The sequence below is a fragment of the Palaemon carinicauda genome, chromosome 1 (assembly GCF_036898095.1).
Source record: "Palaemon carinicauda isolate YSFRI2023 chromosome 1, ASM3689809v2, whole genome shotgun sequence".
Classification (NCBI taxonomy): domain Eukaryota; kingdom Metazoa; phylum Arthropoda; class Malacostraca; order Decapoda; family Palaemonidae; genus Palaemon; species Palaemon carinicauda.
Genome location: NC_090725.1, coordinates 278,001,853 through 278,028,893, shown reverse-complemented (window position 1 = coordinate 278,028,893; position 27,041 = coordinate 278,001,853). Strand labels below are relative to the sequence as shown.

General features: G+C 46.2%; 1 protein-coding gene across 3 annotated transcripts in view; it reads left to right on the top strand.

Annotated features, from left to right (window-relative positions):
• Nucleotides 1–27,041, top strand: part of LOC137657030 (protein NATD1-like) — a 67,920-nt gene that overhangs the window by 10,438 nt on the left and 30,441 nt on the right. For all 3 annotated transcript variants that reach the window (XM_068391399.1, XM_068391404.1, XM_068391391.1), the window contains exon 2: nucleotides 2,976–3,091. In XM_068391399.1, the coding sequence (XP_068247500.1) occupies nucleotides 2,976–3,091 (116 nt within the window). The remainder of the gene's footprint in view (nucleotides 1–2,975; nucleotides 3,092–27,041) is intronic.

Sequence of the window (27,041 nt, the reverse complement as noted above, 5' to 3'; positions counted from 1 at the left end):
TATATTCAAAAATTTATTTTATTATCAAAATAACATTTTTCGGATAGCCTTAGCATTAGCAAAGCTAGTTAGCAAGCTGCATGGTATTTAGTATGTCATTATTCATTTTGAGGGATGAAAAGGTCTCCTTTATCTTTGTGCCTGTGTTCATGGGCAAGACCCACAACCCAAGAGTCCATGATAACAAGTTTGAATCCTTCTCCACCTCTTTTCTCAAAGAAGCATCTAGTGGGAATGAGGATGAGTTGCTTCTCCTATCTTAAGAGAACACGGCACTTCAGGCCGACCACGGGGAGATCCAAGAAAAAGATATATCCAAGAACAGTTTTGTTGTGGTTTCATGAGACCATCAGACTCCTTCATTCAATGAGTGAATTGAAAGACATTTGTTAGCAAGGGCTTGCAAAGTTGGGTATCAACTGCACACTAGCTTTCAGAAAGAACCTGTCCGTGATGCAGATTTTAAAGTTAGGAATCTTAAAATGCCAGACAATCTTCATCTCCTACTGCCTTCAGGAGTATACCCTGAAGTTTATGGATACCTTTACCCTTGATCCTGGTGACTGCTAACTCTTCTTGGGACAAGAAGTATCTAATATTGGCCTTTTTCTTTTTACATAGACCTATATTGAAAGGTAGAAGGACTGGCCTTCCACTGTTTTCTTCCCCTCCATTGGGGTGCAAATCATGGTTGTTCTGTACTGGACCAGACACTATATACAGCTTTTCTTTTCATATAAGATTTGTTAAGGTCTCCCCATCCTCTTATACAAGGGGGAGGATAGATAGAATGTATGCAACTCTTTAATTTGTAATACCAGTTGTTTCTTGTGTGTGTAACTTTTGAGGGCTTTTGTGTTAGATCTTGAATCTGAATAAATGATAAACTTTAGATTCATTATTACTATACACTCAGACAACATGTCCTGTATAAGGATATAGGTTCTCTTGTGACTGCAGTGAAAGTCTGCTATTGCTCAATCTTGAACCATTGGAATGTCTCTTTAGTTATCAGGTTTTTCAAGCAGGCCTACAAGAGCCTGGGAGATGGGTGTTAGATAGAGATTCAACCCTAAAGACTGTTTTCTACTAACCTTAGCCTCAGCCAAGCGAGTAGGCGAGCGACATGGCTTCTCCTGTGTCATTAGTCATTTTGATGGATGGAATATGTCTCACCTTGCTTTAGGAGTTCATGACCAAGACCCAGAACCCGGCCATTCACGACTTCAACTCCTCCATTCTATCTTCTCAACAACAATCCATTAGTGGGGCCCAGGATGATTTGCCTTTCTGTCTTGTGAGGATATTGACACTTCCTAACAGCACCAGAAAGAATGAGAGATGAGATCCAAGACACTTTTTCTTTTTTCGTTTTATGGGATGATCAGATGGCCTTATATTGCAAGAAGCAATGGAAGGACCATTCTGGATTTGAGAAGACGAAATTATAGATATTAGATCTACCTAGCTCTCAGAGAGGAACCTATCAGTGGTGCAGTTCTTGAAGGCAGGAGTCTGGTAATGGCAGACAACCTTCTCTGCCCACTACCTACAGTTGTATATCCATAGGTCTGTGGATACCTTTACCCTTAGCCCAGTGGTAGTTATTCAACAGATTATATAGCAAACTTAGCTCCTTCACAGGCCAAGAAACATCTCCTCCAAGATAGCGGTAGTGGCATAGGTTTAGATTGAGAGGTAAGAACCTTAAAAAAACATTCCCTTTAATCCTGCCTTGCAGACAGGGTCCTGTTGTCTTTGGAACCACGATTTGGATTTGAATATATAATAGACCTCGTCTCTAGATTGACTGTCCTTTCATCTCTTCGCCTTCCTCTCCTTTGGATTGAAGTAGTCATTCCATTATTTTCTAGACCTTAAGCTAAATACTTCTAAGCTGCATGATCAAGCAACTTTTCTTAGCAGACAAGATTTGTTTAGAATTACTGTATCTTCCCTAACCTTCCAAACCAGGGGAAGGATGGGTAAAATGCTAGTAAACCCATTTCTCAAAATTACCATACATTTAGACTACATATCCTCCACATTGATATAGGTTATTCTATGACTGTTTACCAGGCTCCTGGTAAGGAGCTAACCTAACACCTGCCACATCTTTATAGCCAGGTTGTTAGGAGGTAGGTAGGTCTTAACTTTTGCTCCTGTTAAGGACCAAAGGGACTTGACATTTCACAGGAAAGTATACCAGCCAGTTTAGTTATAGGGACTTCCCCCTCATAAGGATAAGTCTCCTGTTAAAGGGAAATGGTTTATATTAATGTAGGAACAAATACAATTTTTTAAAAGTAATTTGTATTTTTCCTTGCTATAAACCTAAGAAGTTACAGTTCTCTCCTTAACCACCCGTAAGTCTTAGGATTAAGGTCAAAGTGAATACCCAGTTGTCTGTTAGATGGGCAAGTATCACCATCTTATTAAAGGTTTTAATAGCCATTAAACTTATTGTGTAGAGAATCCCTATGATTAGACTGTTATGAGGTTGGCAGAGTTATAACCTTTAGTCCTAGAGGCTACAGGAACAGATGCATTGACAATTCCAAGGAAGGAATTGGTTCATTGGAACTTGCTCTCTCTTAAGGATAAGTCTTTTATTAAAGGACACTGGTTTGTTTTAATATTGGAACAAATCTTAAGATTTTCAAATGAATTGTATTGTTACTGACTATACAAACCTAAATCCCTTTAGTTTCCCTTCCTGCTTCAACTCCCTTGAAAGTCTCATGTGTAAAGATCATAATTGCAAGTCATACTGGTTGGCAAGTAGTTATAACTACCTTGTTAGATTTTATTGATTGTTCTAGATTTGCTTTAGTCATACTCCTAATAAAGGGTTCAGGTTTGTTTAGTTAAGAAAGATACAAATTTCTTAAATTTTTTGTCATATTCTGATAAATGAAACCTGTATATTTTTTTTTCTAATTATTTTTTCTTGATTCTTTGTATTTTTTAAACAGATAAAGCCTTTCTTCAGTATGATGTCTTGAATCCAGTAACCGGAGCAGTTGACTTGCAGCACACAGTTGTTCCTGAAGTTTTCCAAGGACAAGGAATTGCTAAAGTTCTTGCCAAGGTACAGTATAAGAAGAAATGTATTTGTTCCTGCATAAATATAAACTATTCTCCTTTAATAGGAGTACAGTATAACTTTAGCAAAGTTGTAACACTAGTAAAATTTATCAAGGTATTTTTCAGTCAAGACTAGCACTTTTGGCTTTGGCCACAAGCAATATGCACATACTCTTGCTGCATCTAAGATTTTGGCTGAATTAAGTTTTGGCTATCTCTTTCCAGAATAAAAGGGTGTTTGCAGACATACGAGTGTGTCTGGGTAGACCTGGTAAAAGTTGTGGTAGGTTTATGTCTATGCCTGCCATTGATTCCCATCATCTGTGTATATTTGTAGGGGATATGATGATATGATTGTTTGTAATAATCATCCCCTAGCATTTGCATGGCAGCAGATTGATCCCCACCCAGAACCGTGAGTTGGGCACCACAGAGGGAGTTGGGTTTGCTCGGCTGACGTTCTGGTGAGCATCTATTCTGATAAAACTGGAAATGAAACCAGACACCTTTAACCTTTAACATGCTGAGGCTTTAGGCTCCTTTATCAGGGTAGAAGAGGCATTTATTGTCGAGTTTAAAAAGGTTCGAGGATCCTGTTTCTTTTGTGCTGCAGCAAGTGTTTAGTTGTAACGAGACTATTCTGTTTTGAAGATGATGCCTAAGAGGACCTTCCTTACTGTAGAGGATAAGACATTTCCTGGTCACAACCCATGAAAGACCATCTAACCTAGCTTGTTCTTTGCTAATGCCTGAGGCTATTGCAAAAACATTTCAAGAAGTTGTACACAAAAGCAGTGTTCCAGTGCTGTCTCAATGTTACCAATGGTACAAAACTCAACCTCTGAGAGTTTTTGAAATATTATTTCCACATCGTGAGCTACCTCAGCATGATTGACAAAACCTAGGAAGGGGTCACCAGGAGAGCCTTCAATTCTGTTTGGAGGAAACTGTGGCCTAAATGTATTCTTGAATCCAATTTCAAGGGATTCAAACCAGTCTAGGAGGTAGTTGACTATGAAATTCTGTCCATAGGGAAGACAATGCAAGCGGCTGATGGCCAAGAAGCTGTTGGAGTAGCATCATAAGGAACAATCATGATAGAATGCAGGGATTTCATGTGAAGAGGAGGAAGGACAGAATGACAAACCTCTTGCTTTTAGTGAAATATGGGAGATACTGAAAATGTTGGAGACCATGTTAAATTTCTAAATATTAAACTTAGCCGGTGAATATATAATAGCTGACGTCTCGGATGGCTCGACAGATACCAAAAACTCGCGAGCGATCGCCATGAAGGTTGCGGGTGTGACCACCAGCGCCGACTATCGGCCAGATACCGCATATACTTGTCAAGGTCTCCAGTTCTTCTCTGTCGGTCTTGTCGACAAGTTGGTTCCGCTCGCTGATGACCTTGAGTTTTCGACCTTTTTGGTGAAGTACTTTATTTTGGTTGTTTTTGAGCTTTCGCTGTGACGGGTGTTTTTTTCTTCAATTAAACTCTTGAAACCCTTTTTTTGGCTAGTGTTTATTGTTGATGATTTTGACTTGGATTTTCTCTGATTGTTCAATATGGCTGACCCTTCTCCTATCCCTGGACCTAAATTTCGCAAGTGTGCGAGGGATTGCAACAAACGTCTTCCCAAGGCCTCTATCGACCCACATACCGTTTGTTCTAATTGCCGGGGTAAATCCTGCCAATTAGGAGATCGGTGTGATGAGTGCGTGGTCTTGTCGGAATTCGACTGGCTTGAATATGACAAATATACTCGTAAGCTGGAGAAAGATAGGGTGAAGAGAAGCTCCTCTAGGTCGTTGGAATTTTCCTCCTCCCATGCCCCTGAACCTAATCCTTCCCCTGCAGTAGTTGTTCCTGAACCCCCTACTAGCACTCATGAACCGTCCATGCGGGATATGTTTCTTGCGATTCAAGCTTTAGGCGAAAAAGTTGAGTCCTTAGCATCGGACCGTAACCAACTTATGTCAGATGTTAAGTTGTTGAAGTGTCAGAGTGGTAAAACAGAAAATCGTAGTGATAAAGTGATAAGTGCGCAAAGTGTATTTAGTGTTGCGACCGAGGGTTCGTCTGTTCGTGCTTGTCGCTTCCCTAGTCCGAGACCTCTTTCAGGCTCCCCTGCACCAGGGAGAAGTAATGTCGTAGGACTTAAGGGGACGAGAGGCTTTAACCAACGTACAGACGTTCCCTCTTTGGTATCGGACGTTTCTCGTCAAGATCGCCCTTACCATAAGACGGGTGAGACTGTGTTCTCCTCGTCATCTGAAGACTTATCGCACAAGAAACCTTGGCGCAAGGTTTCTAGACCCTTGAAGCAAAAGTCAGTCTCTTCAGGACAGGTCCAGCATCCTGGCTGTAGCCATTGGAACAGCTCTGACCTTTTGCAGTCGTCGGAAGACTGTTCGCCTATTAAGTGCAAGCGTAACACGGGGTCCGAGGGTCGCGGTAAAGGCAATGTTTTGCCAACACAGACGTTACCGACGTCACGGCCCGTTCCGACTCCCGTTGATCCGAAGTGGGTTGTCCTGCGGGACATGCAGACTAAGCTTGCCTCCCTTATGGAAGAGTATGACGTTGAGCAGGTTCGCGATGATCCTTTGCTTTCGAGTTACCATTACGCTGAACGAGACTCTGGCCGTCAGCCGCCCAAACGAGTATTTACTCGTCCGTTTGACGTTAGTGCTGACGTTTCTAGTACTTTGAAACGTGATGTCAGTAGTTTTTCACGTCAATCACGTGACGTGGATCCTCCCTTGCTGCAGTCTCGTATTGACGTTCATCCGCTGCCGCCGCAGCCCCGCACTGACGTTCGCCGACCGGCTCCGTTGCCTCGACGTGACGTTGAGCGTCAGTCACCGCAGTCGGAGGTTGTTTTGCCTGCTCAGTCTATGCAGTCAAGGCAGTTCCGACGTGACGTCGAGCGTCAATCAACTTCAGCTGTTGTTGTTGGTCAGTCACAAGGATTTCAGTCCTTTCAGCAGCGGCGTGACGTCGCTTCCTCTGCTGCTACTGCTGCTCCTTTGCTTGTTGACATTGCCTGTCAAGCGTTGCCGCCGCGGCAGGTCTCTCCTTTTCATGAGACTCGGCAGTTGTCGGACGAGGTTCCGTCAGATGAGGAAGTTGCTGATCCCCCTCCAACTGATATTCCTTTGGGGACTTTGTCAGACGGAGAGGAGCCTAAAGCTGCTCAGCCCTCTATGGACTTTAAAAAGATCATGCTGATTTTTAAGGATCTGTTTCCTGACCATTTTGTAACTGCTGCTCCTCGTTCGCCTCCGTCAGAGTTTACGCTAGGCCTAGCTACTTCGATGCCGTCGTTTACTAAGCTAGTGCTCTCTCGCTCTTCTAAGAGAGCTTTGCGATTGCTAGGCGACTGGTTGATCACCAGGAGGATTTTGGGGAAGACAGCCTTTGCTTTCCCTCCTTTTAAACTGGCTTCTAGAGCGAGCGTCTGGTATGACACGGGAGAAGTTCTCGGCTTGGGAGTTCCTGCCTCTACCCAGGGAGACTTCTCAAGCCTCGTAGACTCTCCCCGTCGCTTGGCCATGAGACGCTCTAAAGTTTACTGGTCCTCCTCGGACCTTGATCATCTCCTCAAAGGGGTTTACAGGGCCTTCGAAGTTTTTAACTTCTTAGATTGGTCGCTAGGAGCCTTAAGCAGGAAGATCTCTTCGGCCGACCGTGATGTTTCCGTGCTTATTATGTCCTGCATGGACAAAGCCATCCGTGATGGCTCTAATGAGCTCGCCGCTACCTTTACGGCAGGAGTCCTTAAGAAGAGGGAGACTCTTTGCTCGTTCCTTTCGGCAGGAGTAACTCCCTGCCAAAGGTCGGAGCTTCTCTTTGCCCCGTTGTCATCTGCCTTGTTTCCTCAGCAGTTGATCAAGGATATTGCGGCTTCTCTGGTGCAGAAGGATACCCACGACCTGATGGCTACGTCAGCGCGCAAGGCTGCTCCTTCATCGTCTTATGTCGTAAGACCTAAGCTCGATACCCCAGCTACGAGGTTTATCCCGCCCTTTCGTGGCAGAGCCCCCAGTAGGGGAGGCGCTCGTGCCGACAGTAAAAGAGGCAAGAGGAGAGGATCCAAGTCCTCCCGTGGCAGAGTCTGACTGCCCACGTCCTCAGACAGCGGTAGGGGCCAGACTGAACAACTTCTGGCAGGCCTGGGAGAAGAGGGGTGCAGACCGAGAGTCTGTGTTGTTGCTCAAGGAGGGGTACAAAATACCTTTTGTACGAAGACCTCCTCTAGTAACAGTTCCTTTAGACCTCTCTCCCAGGTATCGAGAGGAGTCAAGGAGACAGGCACTACAACAGCAGGTGTCTCAGTGGCTAGAGAAGGGAGCGGTGGTGAAAGTCTCGGACCTTCAATCACCGGGATTTTACAACCGTCTCTTCCTAGTCCCAAAGCATACAGGAGGTTTGAGGCCAGTGCTGGATGTCAGTGCGCTCAACGTTTTTGTTGTCAAAACAAAATTTACGATGGAGACCACGAAATCCGTCCTAGCAGCGGTCAGAGAGGGAGACTGGATGGTCTCTCTCGACCTGCAGGATGCGTACTTCCACATTCCTATACACCCGGATTCTCAACCGTATCTGAGGTTTGTATACAGGAATGTGGTGTACCAGTTCCGAGCACTGTGCTTCGGCCTCAGCCCTGCTCCTCTTGTTTTTACGAGGCTCATGAGAAATGTGGCAAAATTTCTTCATTTATCGGGGATTCGAGCCTCCCTGTACCTGGACGACTGGCTACTCAGAGCGTCGTCCCGTCATCGCTGTCTGCAGGACCTTCAATGGACGTTGGATCTTGCAAAGGAGTTGGGACTGTTAGTGAACTTAGAGAAGTCTCAACTGAATCCCTCCCAAACGATTCTCTATTTGGGGATGGAGATTCGCAGTCTAGCTTTTCGGGCTTTTCCGTCTGCCACCAGGATAGATCAAGCCTTGCTCAAAGTCCGCCTCATGCTGAGAAAAGACCGTTGCTCAGTGAGAAGTTGGATGAGCCTCCTAGGGACTCTGTCATCCCTGGAGCAATTTATCTCGCTAGGGAGACTTCACCTTCGCCCTCTCCAGTTCCATCTAGACTCCCATTGGGACAAGGGCAAGACTTTGGAAGCTGTTTCAATCCTGATCTCCGAGCCAGTAAAGACGTGCCTGAACTGGTGGGACAGCAACATAAGTCTTCGAGAGGGTCTGTCCCTGGCGGTCAAGAACCCAAACCACGTGTTATTCTCAGACGCGTCGGATTTGGGTTGGGGAGTGACTCTGGACGGTCTGGAATGTTCGGGTCTTTGGACGTCGGATCAGAGGAGCCTTCACATCAACTGCAAGGAGCTGTTGGCTGTTCACTTGGCCTTGACGAGTTTCGAGAGTCTTCTCCGAAACAAAGTGGTAGAAGTGAATACGGACAACACCACAGCCTTGGCGTAAATCTCCAAGCAAGGAGGCACTCACTCCCACACACTGTTCGTCATCGCAAGGGACCTCCTCATCTGGTCAAAAGATCGAGGCATCTCACTGTTGACAAGGTTCATCCAGGGGAAATTGAACGTCTTGGCGGACTGTCTCAGTCGGAGAGGTCAGGTGATCCCCACAGAATGGACCCTCCACAAGGGCGTGTGCAAGAGTCTTTGGATGACTTGGGGTCAACCCACCATAGACCTCTTTGCGACCTCTTTGACCAAAAGGCTCCCGACCTATTGCTCTCCAGTCCCAGATCCAGAGGCGGCCCACATAGATGCCTTTCTGCTGGACTGGTCTCACCTGGACGCGTACGCATTCCCGCCGTTCAAGATTGTCAACAAGGTACTGCAGAAGTTTGCCTCTCACGAAGGGACAAGGTTGACGTTGGTTGCTCCCCTCTGGCCCGCGAGAGAGTGGTTCACAGAGGTACTTCAATGGCTGGTAGACGTTCCAAGGAGTCTGCCTTTAAGAATGGATCTCTTACGGCAGCCCCTCGTAAGGAGTCTTCATCAAAGCCTCCCCGCGCTTCGTCTGACTGCCTTCAGACTATCGAAAGACTCTCAAGAGCTCGAGGATTTTCGAAGGAGGCAGCCAGAGCGATCGCGAGGGCTAGGTGAGCATCTACTATCAAGGTCTACCAGTCGAAGTGGGAGGTCTTTAGAGATTGGTGCAAGTCATCATCCATTTCCTCTTCCAGTACCTCTGTAGCCCAAATTGCAGACTTTCTCCTGCATCTGAGAAATGTTCGCTCCCTCTCTGCTCCCACTATTAAGGGCTACAGGAGCATGTTGGCTTCTGTGTTCAGACATAGAGGCTTGGATCTGTCCAATAATAAAGATCTCCAAGATCTCCTTAAGTCCTTCGAGACCTCTAAGGAGCGTCGTATGTCAACTCCTGCTTGGAACTTAGACGTGGTCCTAAGGTTCCTAATGTCCGACAGGTTTGAGCCGTTGCATTCAGCCTCCCTGAAGGATCTCACCCTAAAGACGCTTTTTTTGGTGTGCTTGGCTTCGGCTAAAAGGGTCAGTGAGATCCATGCCTTTAGTAAAAACATCGGCTTCTCTACAGATAAAGCCACATGTTCACTTCAGCTTGGTTTTTTGGCCAAGAATGAACTGCCTTCTCATCCTTGGCCTAAATCTTTTGATAGACCTTGCCTGTCAGAAATCGTAGGCAACGAGGTTGAAAGAGTACTGTGCCCAGTTAGAGCTCTTAAGTTTTATTTAGCTCGTACTAAACCTTTACGAGGTGGGTCTGAGGCCTTATGGTGCTCCGTTAAGAAGCCCTCATTGCCTATGTCTAAAAATGCTTTATCATACTTTATTAGATTTTTAATCCGAGAGGCACATTCTCACTTAAGTGAGAAAGATCGTTGTTTACTTAAGGTCAAGACGCACGAAGTAAGAGCGATAGCAACTTCCGTGGCTTTTAAGCAAAACAGGTCTCTGCGAAGTATTATGGACGCGACCTTTTGGAGGAGCAAGTCGGTGTTCGCTTCATTTTACTTAAAAGACGTCCAGACTCTTTATGAGGACTGCTACACCCTGGGTCCATTCGTTGCAGCGAGTGCAGTAGTGGGTGAGGGTTCTACCACTACATTCCCTTAATCCCAATATCCTTTTAATCTTCTCTTGAAATGTTTTTAATCTTGTCTTGGGTTGTACGGAAGACTGGGAAGTCTTTCACATCCTTTTTGATTTGGCGGGTGGTCAAATGTCGTTTCTTGAGAGCGCCCAGATTAAGGGTATTGATGAGGTCCTGTTGTATGGGTGGTCGCCCTGGATATAACAGCTCCTGGGAGTCTTTCAGCATCCTGAGAGGATGGCTGGGCTTCGTGAGGAAAGCGGACTAATAAGGCAGAGTAATCGTCAGAGTCAGCTTCCTTACCAGGTACCTATATTTAAGTGGGTTTTGTTATGATATAATTGTCAAAAACTCATGAGCATATACGCCTTTATTGTATTAATACTGGTCTCTACCCACCACCATGGGTGTGAATCAGCTATTATATATTCACCGGCTAAGTTTAATATTTAAAAATGATATTTTGATTATAAAATAAATTTTTGAATATACTTACCCGGTGAATATATAAATTAAAGGCCCTCCCTTCCTCCCCGATAGAGACCCAGCGGACTGAGAAGAACTGGAGACCTTGACAAGTATATGCGGTATCTGGCCGATAGTCGGCGCTGGTGGTCACACCCGCAACCTTCATGGCGATCGCTCGCGAGTTTTTGGTATCTGTCGAGCCGTCCGAGACGTCAGCTATTATATATTCACCGGGTAAGTATATTCAAAAATTTATTTTATAATAAAAATATCATATTGTAGAAACACATCACCTAGATAATGCTTTGACAGGGTGAGCAGCAAACTTATATACGGGCAATGCAATGTTGCCTTTCCAGATGATTTTAAAGAGGAAACAAAAGCAGTTGTCTCTAGATAGGTTCCTTGTAAATATTGAACGTAAGAGTGAAAAAAGATGACCAAGTGTGCAGAAAACATAAATTATGTGATTCAATTGATAATATTGAACATCATTCTAGAAAGAACTCACAATATTTTATAGGAAATGCTCATGTAGGGAGATTCTTCCTCCAAGCAATAACCCCCTCCTGCTGCTCTTGCTCCTCTTTGCTCACTCATGCTAGTAATGACTATCCTCAAAGATAAAGTTAGTTAATTTGTCAATATTTCTTGGTTTTTTATTGTGAATTATTGATTTTCATTTATTTGTGATGTTAGGAGTTATAAATTTTTCAATAATTAGCATTACAAACCTTTAGAAATAAGTGTATTTATGGATGCGTAGAACTCATTAGGTGTGTTTCCTTCATTTTTAGTGTATTTATGCAAGTGTAGAACTCATTAAGCGTATTTCCTTTATTTCTTAGAAAAATTGTTTGTTGCTATACATAATACAAACCTTTGACATTTAATAGGAGAATGACCTCAGTAAAGCTGGAAACAACCATCAAGATTTTTAACAAAGGAAACTCGGCTTGATGCTAGGTGACAGGAAATCCCCACCAACCCGACAGGTAGTTCTACCTTCGCTTTGACTTATGCTGCCGATCATTACAGACTTGCCTCTCGGCTCCCTATTTTAGAAATTTTCTAATGGGGTCTGCTTTACCTTTTCCAGGTATGTTTGCTGTTGGCTCCTTGGTCAGACATGCAGTTATGTCCTGGGAAACCCGGTAAAGATTATGGCCGGCATGTGAGCAATCTGGAAGTCAACCCTCATCAACTTTGTAGCTTCATGACTGTTTGCAGGATTGCCCCTGTCCTAGTAGGAGTGGCCTCTTGTGCAGTGGTTTGAGTTTGTGAAAACAAGGAAGAAAAAGTCTAAGAGAGATTCTTTGGACTCGGTCATGGGTACACCCAAGCTGATGACTAAGAAGCTCTCTAGTTCCTTCATCCCTCTTTCAGGATCAAAGACTGCTGCATGCTCTTCTTCTCCCTCTGAGTCTGTCCATCGGAGGAAGTAAGAAGGGAAACCCTACTCTTCTAAGGAAGTTTTGCCTCCCTCTAGCAAAAGTAAAACCCCTCTACCTCTCATCCAGAGCTTTTCCACTACTTTATTGGATGACAACTCTCACCACGATCTGGACATGGGTGCGCTATGGCCTGCCCTTTGGTTTAATGGCACCTCTTCAGCAGAGAAACTCCCTAAGATTCTAGCACCTGCTAGAACTCAGGAGTCTTCCTGCCGTGTTGCTGTTCCCCCTGCCTGCTCAGGAAATCTATGAGGTGATGCCCCTGGATGTGTCCTTGATTGCTGCTGCTAGTTGCTGAGGGTCTACTGCCAAGAAATTCTCAACTTCAGTGAAGAAGCATGGTTGCTCCACTTCACCTGCTTTGTCTATACCTGCACCATCTTCTTCCTCTACTGAGGAGCTGCCTGCCACTATGAAGAAGAAGAGGAGTTCCTTGAGGCACAGGACAACCAACTTTGAGAAATCTCTTGAGTCATCTCCTGGTTTCTCTGCACAGTTTTGTGTAGGGGGAAGTAGAGTTGTAACAAAACATTCCCCATTGGAAAGCATTGAGGTATGAGGTTCTAGGGCTAAGGCCCTAGCCTCAAGTGACATGTCTCACGAGATATGTGCCACAGTCATTACTAGTCATAACAATGAGCTACACTCTAGTCCCTCTCCTGCCTAGGGATGTCTCGTAGACTTAATCTCCACACAGAGGAACATCCTAATGAATGATGAATGACCAAAGCAGTCGTGGAACTTCTTGTAACACTAACCGTCATCTGGATGAAATGAACTCTGAACACCTCTACGCATATGAGCTAAGAAAGCTGGTCACCCTACGCGCTCGTCAACTCCAGAAGGAAATTACATGCATGAACAACTTCTTTGTTGCCAGGGACATGTGCTTCATGTGCAAGTCCATCCTCACAAGGAAGATGTCGTAGGTGCACCCCATCATTACCAAGAGCTACCAAGAAACAATTCGAGAATGTTAAACCTCCTTTTTCTTAGTGCCAGTGATCACCTGCATGCACACGATCACTGGTGCGCACACAAAAACTAACATGCACATGGTCACCACCCACTAGGTCTCCATAGTCACAATCACCATGAACTAAGTTGACATTCGCTAGATTGTCACGATCATTGGCATGCACAGTATAACCACGCTCTACAGTAAACCAAGGCACGTGCACAGTCACCTCATATGCAAGTTTGCAAACCCACGACACTCCCAGTCATGCTCACGATCAAAGGTACGCTCAAGGTCTCAGCCCAAACATGACGGACATCGCCATTGCATTTGCTTATGAGCTCATTTGTGTTTGCCTTTTACGGAACATAGTGGCCGGAAATCAAAGGAATCACCATCCCTAAAATTAGGGCAACTTACGCTCAGGCTTCATATTCTTGCTCTCTGCATGAGAAGTGGAAACTTTTAAAATCGGACAATTCCTCTTCCTGATTGACATATCAAGGGAAGATCCTCCCGGAAGAAGAGCAAGCCTGATCAGAAGTCCTAATGTAGCAACAAAACACCCAAGCCTTTGTCTTCTGGCCAAGGATTGGAAATCAAACACGGCTATTACAGTATGCCTATTTCTTTGGATTGCCTGAAAGTCCAAGCCTAAGATTAGCTAGGGCTTATCCATCGGATAAAGACTGGTTCCAGTTACAAGATACGTCTTTGGGACAAGATCAGTCGGTCTCTTAGAATACTACCAGTCACAGAGACGATTCTTCCTGGAGATACATAGAACAAACTCATGGTACTTTCTGGGGCAAAGGGAATCTTCCTTTTGCAGAAGAAGTTCATTTGGGAGCCCTTCCTCAAAGCTGAGTTACTCTTGAGTTTTCAGATTACTCATTGTGTCGTTTCCCTTCTCAGCCACCCTCTTTTCCTTTGGAGGGGAAGATAGAGAACAACAAAAAATCTACGATTCCTCCCTATCCTTTAGAATACAATACAGGCCAGGCTCGATCCATAGTTCATAATGGTCACACTCTACAGGGAAGGAAAATCAACATGCACTACTGTTAAACTCTCCCCTCGAGGGAGAGGAATCGTGTCTCGGGCTGGAGAAGGTTCCCTTCCTCCTGACACGGATACCCTCCTGGCAGAGACGAAAAACCTACAGTCGGAATCAACATTCCTCAAAATTTTATCCCTCATCAGAGGGCTGAACAAACTTGAGAGGCATCTGTGGAACCTACCAGGGTCTGGATGACAGATTGATTGACGCTTTACCACTCTTCAAGATTCCAAACCTGCTCTTGAGCATCCCGTGTTGGTATTTGTGCAGAATGCACATATCAGAGTGAATTTGCAGGTCACCGAACCCAAGAACTCTCTGATCGAGTCGTTCTTGTCTCCAGTCCTTTCTCTAGAGAGGTTTTATGTACCAGAGGAGCCAGTTCCTTCATCTCTGCTAATCAATCCAACAGTTACTGAGCTGACCACTGATAGACCCCTGGTCCGCTACTTTGGCTTACTGTACAGTACTTTGCTTGGTCTCAAAGTCTGTCCGATGCTAAAATAAAGAAGTTCACTGACCTTGCGCTTTTGGGGATGAAGGCGGTGACATATCTGGTTCATCAGTCAGCCAACTAGAGGGCAAAATGGGTACCCTTGCTCTTCTACAGTCAGCTAGGATAAGAAACTTCTCTCTTCCTAAGGAATGTCCAGAGTCCTGGACATCTTGACACAGTTCAATGCGTAGGAGATCAAGAATACCATCAATTAGTGGAGGAAGGAGAGTTATGACTCCTTTATCCACAAAGTAGTGATCTTCAAAGGTAATGGCCTTTCCTGATCAACTGCTGCTTGTGTTTCTTTCTTCCTCAATAAAACAGTGCTGAAGAAGACGGTAGCAAAGCCCAGATCACAAGCTGTGGCTTCTGGACCTTGTACCTCTTGAAAGGTTAGGGACCATGCTCCACCTTTTCAGTCCTAACCTGTCCATGCCAGGTAGGAAGGCAGAGTCTCTGAGGTTGGCAGACCCCTCCTCCAGTAGGTAGGGTGTGGAGAGTTGGGTGGTAAGAATTCTACGGAACAGATACTGCCTTCCATTCATCAGCTCTCTTCCTCCACTCACACACTCTCCAATGGTTTTCCTGATATATCCTTCTGAATCGCCGAAAGCCCTCATCCTCGCACATGAAGTAAAGGTGATGAATGAGATATATGTGCTGGAAGTTGTCCAAGATGGGTCTGGTGGTTTCTACTATTCAAAAGACCGGGGAACATGCAGACATACTTATTGCGTAAACAAACATAAAATATGAAGTGCAACATCTCCCCCTAAGATATTTTTCAATTGGCAAATATCTACTTTATGAAAAGTACTGTAATAAATTTACAAATACACTACTTCTATGATTATACTTGGAAGTTACGTATAGCGCTATTGTTTCTCACATATAAATTACAGCAACGAAAAAGTAGTTTACTTGTATTTAGCATAACAATTACAGTATAGTGGGCATTTCAAGTATGAATAAACACATCCTTTTGTTTATTTGGTTAAGAGAATATCTCAAGTGGAATCTGAGGATCCGAGCTAGTACTGTAATTTGGATAAATTTGTGGAAGATAACAAGGGCACCAAGGGTCTATGATCTGTCTTGAGTGTAAAATTAGTCCCTAGGACATAATCCAAAAACCGTTCACATGCCCATGTTGCTGCGAGGGCATCCTTCTCTATCACAGCATAGTTCTCATCAGCTGGAGTAAGGAACGAGAGGCAAAGCTAATTTGGCGTTGGTTTCCCTAGTCATCGTCATGTAGTAGGATGGCTCCAATTCCATGCTGACTTGCATCCGAAGCAACTATGCAAGGTTTATTGATGCTATAATGTGCAAGAATTTCAGTTGAGGTTAGTTTCTACTTTAGTGTTTTGAAGGCAATTTCCTGTGGTTGATCCCATAGCCACTGGTTATCCTTTCGGAGTAGTTGTCACAATGGCCAATTGATGACTGCAAGATTTGGCATGAATTTTGCAAGCTGGTTCCTTATGCCAATCGTTGCAATTCTGTTACATTTTCAGGCGAAGGGAACTCGAGGATACTTTCAATTTTCTGCGGGTCAACTTGTACTCCTTCACCAGATATGATGTGGCCTAGGAACAATATTTTCATTCTTGAAAACTCACGCTTGCTATGCAGGGTTAGACCATCATCCTGGAGTCTCTGGGGGACAGCATGTAAGAGAGTGTTATGAAGATCTTGAGAAGGAGCATGTACTAAGACATTGTCCATATGCCAGACGACTCCATCCAATCCTTCAACGATCTGGGACTTGATCCTTTGGAATACATCCGGGGCAGAGCTAATACTGAAAGGTAGGCAATTGAAGACAGTGTCAAAAGGGAGTTATAAATGTATTGAGGAGTCTGGAACCTTGGTCAAGTGGGATTTGCCAAAACCCAGAGTTGGTGTCAAGCTTGCTAAAGAATCTGCGCTTCTGAATTTTTGAGAGATTCTCATCAACAGAGGCCATTGGATGTACTGTACCTCTCTTCTCACTGCCTTATTCAGGTTGACGCAAAGCCCTATGACATTATTCGACTTTGGGGCTACTACTAATCCCGAGCATCACTCAGTGGGCTCACTAACTTTTGAAATTATTTTGTCTTGCTTCCTCTTAGCCAATTTCTCCTTAACTAGTGGCAGAAGAGGATAAGGGATACCATGGGGGGTATACAGGCAGACAGGAACTGCGTCCTCTTGAAGTGAAATTTTTTGTAAACGACTCAGAAGACCTTTAGATAGCTTGGGAAATTCCTGTTGGAAATTTCCTAATTCAATTGAGTGAACAACATCAGGGTCACTGAACATAAAGTTGCAGCCAACACCAATTGTCTTGCTGGATCCTCCTCTCCTGTGCCTGCTGTCAACTTTTGGTTGAGGCTAGTGGCGATGCAATAATCTTTCCATGAACTCTCAAACTTTTCCCAGTTCTCTGCAACCACACCTTTGAGGAACATAGGAGCTGGAGGGGGAATTTGGTAAACAGACATGGTGGGGAAGGGATGAAGTATTTGAGGAAAATAGAAAAAAGGGAATAAGGAAAATTCCGGTAAAAGGTTAAGTGTTAAAGCAGTATACCATATAGGCTATATGAACATAAAGCAATGTAGGTTTATCCTTATAAAATGACAAATTCGTAGATAATTTGTATTTTTCCTAACTATACAAACCTTAGCTATTTACATAGGGTAATTACTTCGGCGTAGCTGAATGACGAGCCATTGGAATTTTAACGAGGGTTTACTACCCCACCGCTAGATAAGGGGGGGTAGGGAGGGGTAGCTTGCTCCCCCCCCCCCCCCCACACACACACACACACACACACATACTAGTGAGTGCTTCACTTTGCTTAGAGGTAGGACTTATCCCGGGGGACAGGGCTGGCGGGCAAATATGTGTAAATAGCTAAGGTTTGTATAGTTAGGAAAAATACAAATTATCTACGAATTTGTCATTTATTCTGTAACTGAAATACAAACCACGCTATTTACAAAGGGTGACTCAACCCTTAGGAAGGGCGGTAAGTCCCTGGCATACTGGCTTTTGGCTTTACCCGGGACTCAAAATTTGAGTGTGTAAGTACTCGAGAAATAAGGAGTCCCTGCGCCTTGCTAGCATTGTTGTGAAACTGCTGCGGCCTACATAAGCTGTGTGTGTGAAGGTGAAGAGCGTGACTCGTCCTAGGAAGTTGACCTGGAGTTCTTCCGATGGAATTCTAGGCTAGTACTCTCCCAATACCACTTCCTCATGGTATGGGGACATGACAGTATTACTCTTAATACTAGGAACACAAGGAAGCATGGTTTACCTGCAGTGGTTTGAGGTCAGCTATGCAAAGAACCCAGGATGCTGCTTTCTCCAAGGAAGGAGAGGATGAAGAAAAGAATAAGGGCCAGACAAATCTTTTTATTCACGCAGACTAAGACCAGGTAACAATGCCCTCAACCCTCTGCTACCTGTCCATTAAGGAGCCTGAGGTTAGACCAGCTATTGTGTATCCATCACAGGGCCGATAGAGAACGTATCGAGCCTCCTGTGTGTCACGTCTTGCAGGTAGTGGGCTATGAAGGTCATCTGACGCTTATACCCCTGCTTGTAGAACCTGCGTCACTGAGAAGATCTTCTTGAAGGTCAGGGACGTTGCTGCGCCCCTTACATCATGCGCTCTAAGGCGACATGACGGAGGAGGGTCAGGATTCAGGGACAGATGGATCACCCTATGAATCCATGTAGAGATGGTATTCTTGGTGAGCCTCCTCTTGTTCTCCCAGTGCTCACAAACAAAGCTTACACTTGGGGACGAATGCAGCTGTTCTTTGAGTTATAACCTCAGCCTCCTTACTGGACACAGTAGGAGATGGTCTGGGTCATCTGTTACAGAACGAAGACTCGAAATCCAGAAAGAGTCGAATCGAGGATCCGGCACTCTCGGATTCTGTGTCTTAGCCACAAACTCAGAGACGATTACGAACATTACCTCCCCTCATCCCCTTGCATGGGCGATGTCATATGAGAGACCATGAAGTTCACTGATTCGCTTGGCCGAGGCCAAAGCTACTAGGAACACCGCCTTTCGAGTTAGGTGTCGATTTGAAGCCTGGCGACATGGTTCGTAGGGAGGCCTCCTAAGAGGCCTGAGAATTCGAACCAAGTGCTCTGGAGGAGGTCTCCCTTCTGACTGAGGGCAGGTAAGATCGTATCTTTGTATGAATAGGGAAAGTTCTAGCGAGGAAGAAATGTCCGCTCCTTTGAGCCTTAAGGCTGAGCGATAGCCTTTCATTGCCGAGACTGAAAGGCGCATTCTTTCCGCAAATAAACGAAGAACTTCGCTCTTGCTGGAACAGTGGTATCGAGTGAAGAGATACTCCTTCACGATTCCAACCACCAAAAAACTCGCCACTTTGCCTGGTAGGCCCCTGCGGATGACCTGCGAAGGTGTCCAGACATCCTGTTCGCAACTTGTTGCGACAATCCTCTCTTAGTGAGGGGATGCTGGATAGTCTTCCAGGCGGTAAGTTGAAGCGAAGCTATGGCTTTGAGGGAGATGTTGGCATGTGGTTGTTTGCTTATTTGGCAGAGGGGGTTCTCCCGGAAGTTGCGTTAGGAGTTGCGGAAGGTCCGGAAACCATTCCGCGAGATGCCATAGCGTAGCTATAAAGGGTCATCGAGCGATTGACCGATATTCTGGTCTTGTTGAGCACCCTCCTCATCAGACGGAACGGGGAAAAAGCGCACACGTTGGTGCTGTCCCACCGTTGTTGGAGGGCATCTTGTCAGAGTGCTTTGAGATCTGGGCCTGGGGGCAATACAGCAGGAGCTTGAAGTTCAGCGCTGTAGCGAACCGATCCACAGTCGGATAACCCCACAAAGTCAGGACTTTTTTTGGCCACTGGATGATCCAAGGACCACTCGATACTCATTATCTGGGATGCTCTGCTCCGACCGTCGGTGAGCACATTCCCTTTGCCTGGAATGAAGCGAGTCGATAGAGGGATCGAGTGGGTTTCGGTCTATCTCAGTATCTCTACTGAGAGATGGGATAGCTGCTTTGAAAAGGTACCTCCTTGCTTGTTGATGTAAGCCACTACTGTGGTGTTGTCGCTCATCAACCCCCCAGAGTGATCCGCTAGATCTTTGTTGGCACTGTTGAAGGGCCAGGAAGAGCGGCCTTCATCAGTAGCAGATTCATATGGAGGCACTTTTCTGATTCTGACCACAGGCCTGAGGCCCTGTGGTACAGAACATGGTCTCTCTCTCTCTCTCTCTCTCTCTCTCTCTCTCTCTCTCTCTCTCTCTCTCTCTCTCTCTCTCTCTCTCTCTCTCTCTCCGTTCCTTTGAGGTGTCCGAAAACAGCCTCCAATTCAGGGAAAGGAACGAGGAGATCTATTCTTTCTCGTCGGATGCCCAGAGACCCCAGCCAGATGTATAGCCACGAAGTTGCCTGCATGGCACACTTTGCTACATTCTCCTGGCCTAGGATCTCAGTAGGAGAATAGGACACGTGTCGGTTGGAGAGTGTCTTTAGAGGGACTTCCCCAGCGTAAGACCCAGACAAGTCTCCTCTAGGATCTCGAAATACCTCCTCTGATGGACTCGAGGAGGAGGGAGGAGCTTGTTATCGGCGCTGGATCTGTTGGAGGAGGCGAGCTCAGAGAGCTGGCCTTCAACCTTGTCTCTGGCACTCTTCATCCCTTGTGACCAGGGCAAAGCTGCACTGGCCCTAGAGGGCTTCTGGGTGCCATAGACTTGGTCCAAGACCGTGTCCTTACCCTCACTAGGAGGGGTCTCTGGGTCTGGGAACCTGTTGAGGTTCCTCCTGTGGGTCAGAACTTGCTAGAATGCATTTTTCTGACTCTTGGTGTTCTCCTCCTGAAGGGCTATCAGCAAAGTCTCTCGTCCCCAGTGGCTCTTCCTGGGGGAGTTTGTGGACATTTTCCGAAGGTCTAGCTGGCTCCTGTCTGATCCTTGCCGAAGACTTCGGAACAGTCTTCGAGTCCTTCGGTTCCCTCCTGGGAGGGATACAGAACTCCAGTAACGATGGATGCAGGCTCTTCTCTACCCCTGTGAGAAGACCTCTCAGGAAGAGGCGGAGTTTCCCCCAATGGAGCGATGGGGGAACAGACCGGCTCGTCCGACTCCCCAGAGGATAAGTAATACTCATCCGCAGTGGAGGGGGAGAAAGTCTGGGGGAAAGAAGGAGCATTGCGCAAGGATTTGCAAGGAGACAGTTTAGCCCTTGGAGAAGACACCACGGAGGGGACTCCCCTCTTCCTCTTCAGGGGGGAGGGAGCTGCCCCTGATATGTGATACAGGTCAGCGAGCACAGGCTTCATAGCCTGCATAAGAGCTCTGACTATGGTCCCAAGCCAGGATTGCTGGCTGACAGTCGAGCTGTCAGACACTCCCTCTGGATGAAGGGGATCGTTTGATCCCTAGGAGGAGTTGACAAACGAGGGTTCGCCTGAAACGAAGCTGAAATAAAAGGGTCCTTAGACCTGTCCGGAAACCTCCCCTCCTCCGGCGAGAGCGCTGTTCTGCGCTTGCGGGGAGGAGAACGGGACGATGACCTGTCCGCCTGAAGCCCCGTAAAATTTAAGCCCAATCGGGGCGCAGATCGAGCTGGTGGTAGCGCGATGAGCCCTGGAAAGGATAGTGCGCAGCAGGAATTTTGTGCTCACGAGCACGTGGGCGCGCAAGGACGCGGGCGTGCGAGATTGATGGCGTGAGCGAGCATAGGAGATGGGCGCATGAGCGCGGGTGCACGTAGGAGATGGCGAGGGCGTGCGGGGCGCAGGAGCTGGAACATGAGGCAGGGTTGAAGGTTGGATGGGCGCAATCAATTGATCGCGTGTGCGCGGGCGCGCAGTAACCTGATGCAAGACTGTCGGGCGCGAGTGCGCAGTAGCGCATGGGCGCGTGTCTGGAAAGACTGGGCGAGGGTGCGATTGCACAGCCTCGTGCTAGCGCGAGGGTGAGTTGGCGCGCAGGTGAGCGCTGCGCAGTCTGCACAGGCATCTTACCCTGAGGAGCTTGTGGGTGCGCTGGGCGCGCAGGAGATCGTGGGTGCGCTGGGCGCGCAGGAGATCGTGGGCGCGCATCAGGGTGCGGGCGCACAGGAAACCATTAGTGCCTGCGCGCGGACAATCGTCGGCGCTCACGCGTGTATGAAGATCGTCAGCGCATGTGCGCGAATAAGATAGTCGGCCAAGAAGATAGTTGGCGCTTGCGCGTATAAGAAGATCGTCGGCGCTAGCGCGTGTGCGCGTGCGTAAATGCGCGTGCGTAAATGCGCGCGTGCGTAAATGTGCGCGTGCGTAAATGCGCGCGCGTAAATTCGCGCGTGCGTAAATTCGCGCGTCCGTAAATGCGCGCGCGTAAATTCGCGCGCACTTGTGCGCTAGGTTGAAGGATCAGCTGACAGGACGATCAGGAACTGGGATGTGTCCCTAAAGGAAGGGCATCCCCTGAAGAGGACTAAGGCAGGTCTGCTTCAGCACAGAGCCGACGATCAACACTGGAAGTACTGCTTGATACTCCGAGGAGTGGTCACTATGAGAGACCGTGCCCTTCATAGAAGAGACTTGGAGACCCCACATGCTGAACCACTGGTGAGCGCCTGTGATCTCTCAGGAAAAACTCCAACGATGTGCGCCGCAACAGGATTCGGGCGCACAGGTGTGCGCTGTTGAGATGGGCGTGCAACTGGAACATTGCGCGCAACTGGAACATTGCGCGCAACTGGAACCTCGCGTGCAACTGGAAGCGTGCGTACAGGATTGCGCAATTTGGATGGAGAGTCCAGAGGTACCTGTGAGCGCCCGTGCGCTAACTTTGGCACCTCCTGGACTGCGCGCTGAATTGTAGAAGCGCGCTGGGGCGTTGGTGAGCGTGTGTGCGCTGTATCAGGAACTGCGGGCTTAATCAGGAACTGCTGGTGGGCGCTGGCGCGCAGTGTGGGCACGCAGGGGAACCCTGGCGCGTAACAGGAACAGGTGCGCGCAGGTGAGCGCTGAGGCGCTAAGTCTGGAACAGCGGCAGCATGAGGGGCGTAGGTTAAACCTGGAGCTGAAGGGTTAGAGGCGCAGTTTGCACTCAAGTCCCTTATGCGCAATGACAGGTTTAGTCGTGGGCGCCCACAGCGCGTCAGCAGCCAGGAACGGAGACGGCAGGTCAGCAGGTCTTGACTAAGGGAACGAGAGACCAAAGGCCTAACGTAGCCTGAGTTGCGAGACCCCGAAGGGTCAGCGCAACGAGAAACCGAAGTTTCCTTGTCACTAAACACCGAAGTGTAGGAGTGACTAAAGTTACGAGAGCCCGAAGGGTCAGCGTAACGAGAAACCAAAGTTCCCTGTCACTAAACACCGAAGTGTTAGTGACTGAACAGCAAGCTGTTCTAATCAGGAACAATCCTCCGAAGAGGAGTCTCTATGAGTGGCCTCTCTCGCGAACGAGAGAGGTGAACACTTCGTAGAAGAGACTGGTGATGGTGCCCCTAAGGGCCGTTGGATCAGCAAGCTGACCTTATCTGGAACAATCCTCCGAAGAGGAGTCTCTATGAGTGTCCTCTCTCGCGAACGAGAGAGGTGACACTTCGTAGAAGAGACCTATAAGGAGCAATCCTCCGAAGAGGAGCCCTTATGAGTGGCCTCCCTCGCGAACGAGAGAGGTCACAAGACTGATCTTGTAGCTGCTCAGCCCCTTGAGCATAGCTACAGAAGCGACTGCTCAGCCATCAAGTTCCATGGTCGGCCTTGCAACCGCTCAGCCCCTTGAGCATGGTTACAAGAGCGGTCGCTCAGCACCAAGAGCATAACCGCCTAAGGGCCAGGAAAACCCATCCAGGAATATTAAGGTATGAGAAGTCCCCCCTCTGCAGGGGAAGATCTCACACCTGGGAAGGGAACCTCCCTCGGAAGGGAAGTTACCTAACCCCTGGAGGCGAACCTCCTAAGATGAACTGAAGAGCTGACAGTTGTCACGGGAGAACTAATAAGAGAAGGGATAACGCCCATGACGATGTCCTAGAGAGACGGCAGCGACAGCAGACTCCCCAGGCATAAACAGGACAGCTCTGCTTCGTTGGCACACTTCAGTCAAACGAAGAAAACTGCATAGTTAACTGGGAAAATGAAGTTAAATAATTATTTAAGAGAAATTCCCCCTGGAGGAACTCCGAAGAGTAACCCCGAGGGAATAGCAAAACATAAGAATTAAAAATTAAGTATGCACCCTCCTCCCCCACTGACATTTATGGGAGAATGGGGAGGGCGGAGAACTTAACAAAAAGCAGAATTATAACAATTATAATTATGTAACTGATTTTTGAATGTTCATAAATAGTAAGAACCACTGACCCCCGAAGGGAAGTGTTCCCCAGAAGCTGAAAAGTTAAAAATACAATTAGATTTCATTAAAAAATAATTGAGACAAATAAAACGGAATAGCAACTCAGCCTTCAACGGGAAAGAAGCTACCGTAGTAGTACGTAGTAGTAGTAGTAGTAAGGGGTGAATGACCTCGAGTAGGGAGAGAGAGACCGTAGTCAAACTAAACTCCCACATTCCCTACGCTGAGGATCCAAGTTCTCCGTAGGAAAGGAGGAACAGCGAAGAAAAAGATGATTGAAGAAAGTCCAGTGATGACGATTCCCCACGGCGGCCGAATTATCGGAAGCCGAAGGAACAACCGAAGGACCAAGGGAGAGACCGCACCCATGAAGTGAAACCGTGGGGGCCTAGAACTACGCCGGAGTTTCACTCTCCGTTGTCGTACACTACACACACGGCACAAACACTGAAAAGGAAACTTACTATATTCTATACACAAATATATACATAAACACAACAAATGTTTATATATATATTAAGTATAAGAAAAAGTAAGTAAAAGACAAAAGCATTAAGGCTGTCAAAGCGAGGGTGGGAGCAGACACGTCCACTCACTGCCCGAGCCAAACTAGTATGTGTGGGGGGGGGGGGTGGGGTGTAGCAAGCTACCCCTCCCTACCCCCCGCTATCTAGCGGTGGGGTAGTAAACCCTCGTTAAAATTCTAATGGCTCGTCATTCAGCTACGCCGAAGTAATTACCCTATGAGTTAGGAAACAAACATAAATTTATGATGCAGTAGGCCTAGGCACAGCCTGTAGGATATGCTTTCAAAACATGTTCTTAAACAAAGAAAGGAAATTATGTAAGCAAGGTAATCATTTATGGCAATAAACCTAGGCTATCTCATTTACAAAAAACATGTAAATGTGTAGGCCCAATCTACTCAAAAGAGGCCCAACCTATGCTTAGTTGAAGTTTGAATATTGCTTATCACTTGAAATATTTGTTTTCCTTATCACTTAAAATATTTGTTTTTCTAACGTGTTGAATTTATGAGTCCTTCAGTTATAATACTCTGCTTGTACAGTCATTTACTGGTTTATTTTTACTACTAGGAAGGTGGGGTACATAGAGATAAATGATTTAACCTAAGCTTCGAGATACATCATTAAACCGTTTAGGTTATATAGGCTAAATTTACAGGCTAATACCTGTGATTAAAAATGTCCCAAAGCACTTTTAGGCCGCCTAAGCTTTGACCAAACCTTCGATTTTGTCATCCTGGCTTCCACTAACAGCAATCCCTGTAGATTTGAGGCAATTCCAATACTTTCAGGCAAAATGGTGTTTGTCCCCTCCGGTAAAACAACTCCTTTCTGGGCTCGAACCTGTGCCGCCCAGTGAATAAGCTCCATTTAGCACTTATTCTTAGGTAATTTACTGCCAAATATACCAGAGAAAAAATGTAAAGGAGTGCTAGGTTAACTAGCTCGCTCAACTATTGGTGTCGGTATAAAATTGGGCGTATATTCCAGAGGTCCCGCACTATTTAGATTAATCCACGACAGAGAACCCCAATAGAGGAGAGCCGTTCAACCTCACTCGGTACTACTACAATGCATCCGCTCAGAACTCAACTCCTTTAGCACGACTTGTGCAGTAACCCGCATTTTTCTAGTGCTCTCGAATTTTGGATATTTTCTAGTGAATTATGGCTTCTTCGTCGGTTTCCCAGGAGACACCGTCTAAGTTAAGTACCAAGCTGGGTTTTACTGTGTTTTGAGCAACCTAGATCGTTTAATATTTATATTATAGGAGTTTATTCTCTTCGTTCATACCGATCTTGCTTGATTCCACTACAGTTGGTACTCCTGTTTTTGAGAGCTTTTAATTTTCACTTGCGGTGTTACTATGTGTATTATTTTTATTATCAAATATTATTTGTTATTTCGAATATTCATTATTTAGCGTTTAGAATCCTCGTGGTTCAATTTTTGGGCCGATATCATTTACGTATCGCTATGGCTGCCGACCGTGCTAAGGCGGCAATGTTATTTTAGCCATCAGGTGTGTCTTTTGTGATTTAATTATTTATGTTGCATGCCTTGCCCAAAAATTTTCTATGTGTTTATTCATATATTTAACGCTATTATTATTTTTATAATGAATATTTGTGCCATTACTCCGTTTGATCTGTCTGGTTGGGGATCGTCAGTTGGTAGCCCTGCTGCCTCGTATCACGTGATCCTCCCCCACGCTCCCCCTCTAGCTAGGTGGGAGGCTAGGCTTCTCCCCCCTCCACTAAGGGACCGTTGCCTTCCCTCCTTTTAGAGGGGGTAGTTAAGTGTTTATGGACTTTGTCCTGCGGGTGGCCCGGCGGTTTAGTCTCTGTCTAGTCTGGTTGGCCACCGGTCAACAGAGTTGGATCCCGGTGCACCCTATTTTATATTCACTTTTCATTCTGGCTTATGTTATACGAAACCCTCCGGGTTCGATTGGCAGTTCTTAGTTACAGTTCCGCCCCCCTATTATTTTATAACATTTCCTATGATGATTATATATGACAGATCACTGCCCCGGAGTCTCTAAAGGAATTGGTATTGAATATACCTTTATTTCCCGGCCCGGGGTCTACCCCACCCCGGGAAATCAGACACTATGTGTCTTAATTCCTTGTTATTGCATCCTTTTTTATGCTCCCGGCTTGACCGGAATGGATGGCTATACTTTAGTTTCAAGTTAGACTTATGTTTAGGCCCGGGACCCCCGGTCCCGCCCCTATGTAAGAATATTACAGTTAGGCTCTAACCTTGCGTTAGACCTATGTTAGGCCCGGGTCCTCCGGACCCGCCCCTAATTAAAAAAAAAAAAAAAAAAAAAAAAAAATTATTTTTTTTTTTTTTTTTACAGTTAAGCTCTAATCTTGTGTTAGACCTATGTTAGGCCCGGGTCCTCCGGACCTGCCCCTACTTGAAAGAATAGTACAGTTAAGCTCTATTCTTGTGTTAGACCTATGTTAGGCCACTTAAAGAATAGTACAGTTAAGCTCTAATCTTGTGTTAGACCTATGTTAGGCCCGGGTCCTCCAGACCCGCCCCTAATTAAGAGAATTACAGTTTCTCATATACTAT